Source organism: Jaculus jaculus, chromosome 4 (genome assembly GCF_020740685.1).
Source record: "Jaculus jaculus isolate mJacJac1 chromosome 4, mJacJac1.mat.Y.cur, whole genome shotgun sequence".
NCBI lineage: Eukaryota > Metazoa > Chordata > Mammalia > Rodentia > Dipodidae > Jaculus > Jaculus jaculus.
The window spans coordinates 64,830,318-64,836,317 of NC_059105.1; the positions used below are offsets into that span (position 1 = coordinate 64,830,318).

Consider the following 6,000-nt stretch of genomic DNA (forward strand, 5'->3'; position numbering starts at 1 on the left):
GTTCAAAGCCAACCTGAGGTACATCAGACCCTGTCTACATAATCACCAAACTAACAACCTCTTTCTGGATGTTCCTCTGCCTCTGACCCCCGTATGAAGTCCTTGTTGGGAGTAGCTTTCTTATTTTGTGTTATAGGACAGATACATCACACAGGGCAGCTCACATAAGATGGTGTTGATTTAAGCAGGAAACTTTAAGTAGCTAATGTAAAATGTCATTTTGAGGCCTGCAGAGTAGATAAATGAAATGGAAATATATTAACTGAAACAAAGAGTCATTACCTAGGGGCCTGCCTTTAATCTCAGCACTCAGGAGGCAGAGGAAGGAGGATCACCACAAGTTCGAGGCCACCCTGAGACCACATAGCGAATTCCAGGTCAGCCTGGGCTAGAGTGAGACTCTCCCTCAGGGGGGTGGGGAACCATTACCTTAAATAAGCCCTATGTGTATGAGAGAAGAGAGCAGACCTTTTAAAAAAATTTCTTTTTATCTTTTAGTCCAAATTATGAGACCAAAAAGAAGCTTACTTCAGTTTAGGATATTGTGAAGAATGTAAAATGCACATACTTATAGCCAGCCTAAAATTGCTTATCACCGACCCCAAATACCTAGAAACTTCAAAATCTAGGTACATACATCAGTGAGACTAATAAAATTAAAGTGCCTGAGGATGTGTGTCATTTTAATATCAAATATAGGCAATATACTCAGTATTCGATTTCGAAAAATGTTTTAAAACATGAGGAGGACTGGGTAAATGGCCTAACTGGTAAGAGTGCTTGTTGCCCATGAAGACCCGGTTTCAGTTCCCTGCCTCTGCCTAAAAAGCTGAACATGGCCATGCATGCCTGTAACCCCACCACTGAGGAGAGTAGAGACAGGATTATTGGAGCTCCCTAGTCAGCTGATCTAACAAACAGAAAAAGAGTGAGCTCTAGGTTCAGTGAGAGGCTTTCAGAGAATTAAGGCAGAAGAGCTTAAGAACAGGACGTCCAACGTCCTCTGGCCTCTCTGCGCATGTGCACATGGGGACCCATCTGTGCATACATGCATTCTCAACACCCACAAAAGTCTTTTAAGTACATTCATACTGAGAATACCTATTAAAAGTTTAATTGTAATTTTTCATCATTTTGTTTTTATACAAAAACTTCCAACCAGACAATATCTAAATGTACCTTTTTCAATATGACAATGTTACATCCCCTTGCACGTAAAGAAAAATGCAATTATTTTCTATTCTGAATCTCCAGACTGCTGTTTTAGAAAATCATATCTGATTATTTGCTCAGCAGAAGATTATTGAGTTGATTTAGCTGTGATTTTACTTAACAAAGCTTCAACTGCATTCCTACTGTGGAGTCCAAAAAAGGTAGAGAGATATAAATGATACATTCAAACTGTGATTTTTGTGAACAGGGCCATCGATGCACCCCTCGGAGCTAATAGCGGAGATGAGAAACAGTGGGTTTGCACTGAAACGAAATGTACTGGGGAGAAACTTGACCGCAAATGATCCATCACAGGTAATGATCTTTTTATCAGTAAGCTGAAAATGTCTATAAATCTAAATGTGATTGCTTGTGAATTGCTACTTAATGTTTCCAATATGCATATATCCATAGGAAAGTAAGATAAAACAAAGAAAATGTCTGAAATGTATTTTGATTTTGTCTCTTTATTATTTTAACCTAAATGAGGGATTGTTTATAAACCTATATTTTAATAAATGAAATAGCTCCTCTGAGTAACTGAACTAGTGATTTTTTTTCTTCCTGCTAACTTAACCTGAAATGACATTAAATCAAGCCAGTAGGAAGTGTATAAACACAAACTCCTAAAAGTTAGAGAAAATATTTTAAAACTCCTCCAATTTCTTGTTGTTTTTTGTTTTTGTTTTGGGGTGTTTTGTTTGTTTGTTTGTCTGTATGTTTGTTTTTGGTTTTTCAAGGTAGGGTCTCATTCTAGCCCAGGCTGACCTGGAATTCACTATGTAGTCTCAGGGTGGCCTTGAACTCACAGCGATCCTCCTACCTCTGCCTCCCAAGTGCTGGGATTAAAGGCGTGTGCCACCATACTTGGCTTCCTCTAATTTCTTAAACTATTTATAAATTCAGAAAATGGTATGAGTTTTAAGGATTATGTTACATACTTGATAATATGGTATTGAAATTATATAGGCTAGAATTATAGATGTTTTGACCTAAGGCTCATGATATTTGGGTTTTTATTGGTTTGCAGTGTTGAGGATCAAATCCAGGTCCTAGTGCATACTAGGAAAATGTTCTGCTATGGAGCTATCCTCCTAGCCTCACATAATCTTAATTTTTTACCTTTCATTAAACTAAAATATTTAAGTAGGTAAGTGTTTAAGTTCAGGAGAGAGTGGGACGCCTACTGTAAAGCTTTGTCTGTGTCTCTTCCTGATAAAATTTGATAATTATCAACCATAGCACTACCTTCGTGGGTAGACTATTAACTTTTTAAATTTTAATTTTCTCCCGCTTCCCAATCCAAACTGCCATTCCTATCTACAGTATGTCCCTAACCTGAAACTTATCATTCATAAATGTTTCTTTGCTATCTCATAAGTAATATACCTTAAAATCTAGCAATTGAATGATGTCTTTGTTGACTCAGGAATATGTTGCAAGTGAGGGTGAAGAAGATCCAGAAGTTGAATTCTTAAAATCACTAACAACCAAACAAAAACAGAAACTTCTCAGGTAATTAAACTAGTGTATATTAAGTTAATGGGGGTATTTTTCCTTTCTGTTTTACCTTAGTAACATATTCAGCTTTGATCCTAAGAGCTCATGAAGATGCTTACTGACTTTAGCTGTAATGATACAATTTTGTCTTTTCACAAATAGGAAAAGTAATGTTTGTATACTCAAACCATACTACAAAATGACTATAGTTTTCAGGACATTTAATTTAGAAGTAAACTTATTTGAAGGTTTAACTTTTGTAAATTTTTTTTAATTGCTTGGTGTTGGGAGGTGGGGATGTCAGGTCCTCTTACCACTACAAAAAGGTGTCAGACATTTGTACCACTTTTTGTATCCAGCTTATGTGGATGACTTGGGAATTGAACCCAGACCAGCAGGCTTTTCCAGAAAGTGCCTTTAACTGCTGGACCATCTTCCCTCGCTCCAAGGTTTTACTTTTCATAATAATCTGCATATTTCTTTGCACACAGCTTATTCTTTGAAAATATTTTTGAATATATATATATATATATATATATATATATATATATATATATTCACATTTCGTAATTTTTCTTATTTTTATCTGAGAGAGAGAGAGAGATGTAGATAGAGAGGAAGAATGGGCATGCCAGGGCTGTAGCCACTGCAGATGAACTCCAGACCTTGGACCACTACACTTTGTGCATCTGGCTTTACATGGGTACTGAGAAAGCAAACCCAGGTATTTAGGCTTTTCAGGCAAGCACCTTAACCACTGAGCCATCTCTCCAGCCCCATTTTGTAAAATCTTACAGGGAATAAAATATTTAAATTTATGGTATAATGCTGGACATAGTGGCGCACACTTTTAATTGCAGTACTCAGGAGGCAGAGGTAGGAGGATCACCATGAGTTCAAGGCCACCTGAGACTACATAGTGAATTCCAGGTCAGCCTGGGCTAGAGTGAGACCCTACCTTGGAAAAAAAAAAAAAAGGATTTTAAATTTATGATATAGATGAAATTTATTAAACATACACTCTCTGGGTTAGAGAATCCAAGAAATGTCTGCTGAGTCCAGTGGAGGGATCTCGTGATATTTTCAGTATGTAGTTTTAAGGATAGCCAGACAGGGCTGGAGAGATGGCTTAGCAGTTAAGGCACTTGCCAGCATAGCCAGAGCACCCAGGTTCAATTTCCTGGTACCCATGTAAAGCCGATATACAAGGTAGTGCACACATCTGGAGTTCATTTGCAGTGGCTAGCGGTCCTGGTATACCCATTCTTTCTGTGTGTCTATCTTTCTGTCTCTCTCTCTCTCAAACAATTACATTTATTTATTTATTTATTTGAGATGGAGAGAGAGAATGGGTGCTGCAGGGCCTCCAGCCACTGCAAATGAACTCCAGATGTGTACATACCCTTGTGCATCTGGTTATGTGGGTCCTGGGGAATCAAACCTGAGTCCTTTGACTTTGTAGATAAATGCCTTAACTGCTGAGCCATTTCTCCAGCCCAAATAAAACATTTAAAATAAACATAACTAGACAGACCTTAGCAAAGATGCTTGTGTTTCAGGGTAATTCTGACATATTGTAGAAGCAAGTTAGTCTCCTGAGACTGAAGAATGCTGTAATATGATTGTTCTAATTACACATAAAACTAAACAGTTGCTGAAAACCAATAGGTGATGATTTTATACCACACAGTGTTATCAAAATAAAGTATATTTTAATTCAGAATTCCTAGAGAATATATTCTTGAATGTTGGTAATATGATGTTAATATTTCCACATTTACATATACACAAAGTTAATTTTCATCTAACTGCAGTAAGTCTAATTAATGTTGCACCCCTTTCCCAGGTTTTCTTTAAAGCAAATGACCATTTATTTAGAATGCTAAATAATTTGAAATTTTGACTCAGTAAGAATGTTTTATTAAAAATGGTTATTACAGCTCTGGAGTAATGGCTTAGCAGTTAAGGTACTTGCCTGTAAAGCCTAAGGACACATGTTTGATTCCCCAGTACCCATGTAAGACAGATGTACAAGGTAGTGTTTGCATCTGGAGTCTGTAGAATGGCATGCCCATTCTCTCCCTATCTGCCTCTTTCTCATAAATTAATTAATTAATTTTTAAAGAATGATTATTTCGCTGGACAAGGTGGCACAAACCTTTAATCCCAGCACTCAGAAGGCTGAGGTAGGAGGAGTTCAAGGCCAGCCTGAAACTAATTCCAGGTCACCCTGGGCTAGGGCAGGATCCTACCTCGAAAAACCTAAATAAATAAATAATGTTATTACTATTGATAAAGGATGGGTCAGAGAGTTGGCTTAATACACTTGATTTTTTTTTTACTCAGTGTCTGTGTATTTGAATAATTTAAACATAAGAAAATTTGTCAATAAATAACGTATCTATAGATAGACATCATTTTTACTAGTTTCTAAGAAAATATTTGACAATTTATTGTTTACATTAAAGGAATATTTTTTTCAGTTTATTATTTTTTTCCAACTTCAGGAAATTGGATAGACTCGAAAAGAAAAAGAATAAAAAGAAAAAGGATAAGAAAAAGAAAAAGTTACAGAAAAGCAAAAGTAAACACAAAAAACATAAAACCAGAGTCTCTTCCTCTTCCTCCTCCTCAACGGAGACTTCAGAAAGCAGCAGTGAGAGTGACAGTAAAGAAAAGAAAACAGAAAAGAAGAAGAAAAAGAAAAACAAATGTTCAGGAAATAATGGCAGTGACTCTGAAGAGGAAGCATCTAAAAAGAGAAAACTTTATGAAGAACATTCTAGCAGTCACAATAACAAGGAAAAATTGAAGCCTCTAAAACAAGAGTATTCTGGAGAGAGTAGCAAACCGGGCCATTCTGATTTTGACAGGAAGAGTGGGAGCCGTCATCACAGTGCAGAGAAGAGGGGCTCTGAAAGAAATGAGGGACGCCGGAGCCATTGCAGGGACGAAAGGAGGAGGAGAAGCCGAAGCAGGAGCCCTGGTAGTTCTAAGCAAAGGGAGACACGGCATCGGCCACGGTGGAGCCCCAGTGAAGAGTGGAGAAGAAGAAAGGATACCAGAAGCCATGGCCCAGAGGTGCACAGAGAAGGGATGTCCCACCAGCACTAGGGAGAGGAGCACACAACTGTGCAAAAAGAGATGCAGAAGTGGCAGGGGACTAAAGAGAGCAAGTGTAACTTTTTCCTGAGAGGAATAATATCAACATTTTCTTACTGGATATCTTCAGCAAGGGCTAAATTACATACTATTATTGTATTTCTAATAAAAACTGTCTTAATAGCC

General features: G+C 37.4%; 1 protein-coding gene across 2 annotated transcripts in view; it reads left to right on the top strand.

The window, feature by feature from the left end:
* Cir1 (corepressor interacting with RBPJ, CIR1) overlaps positions 1-6,000 on the top strand; it is a 35,498-nt gene extending 29,498 nt beyond the window's left edge. The window contains exons 8-10 of one of the 2 annotated variants that reach the window (XM_045147907.1): positions 1,421-1,527; positions 2,642-2,727; positions 5,196-6,000. In XM_045147907.1, the coding sequence (XP_045003842.1) occupies positions 1,421-1,527; positions 2,642-2,727; positions 5,196-5,826 (824 nt within the window). In that variant the 3' untranslated portion in view covers positions 5,827-6,000. The remainder of the gene's footprint in view (positions 1-1,420; positions 1,528-2,641; positions 2,728-5,195) is intronic. The other variant, XM_012949171.2, reaches the window with a different exon arrangement.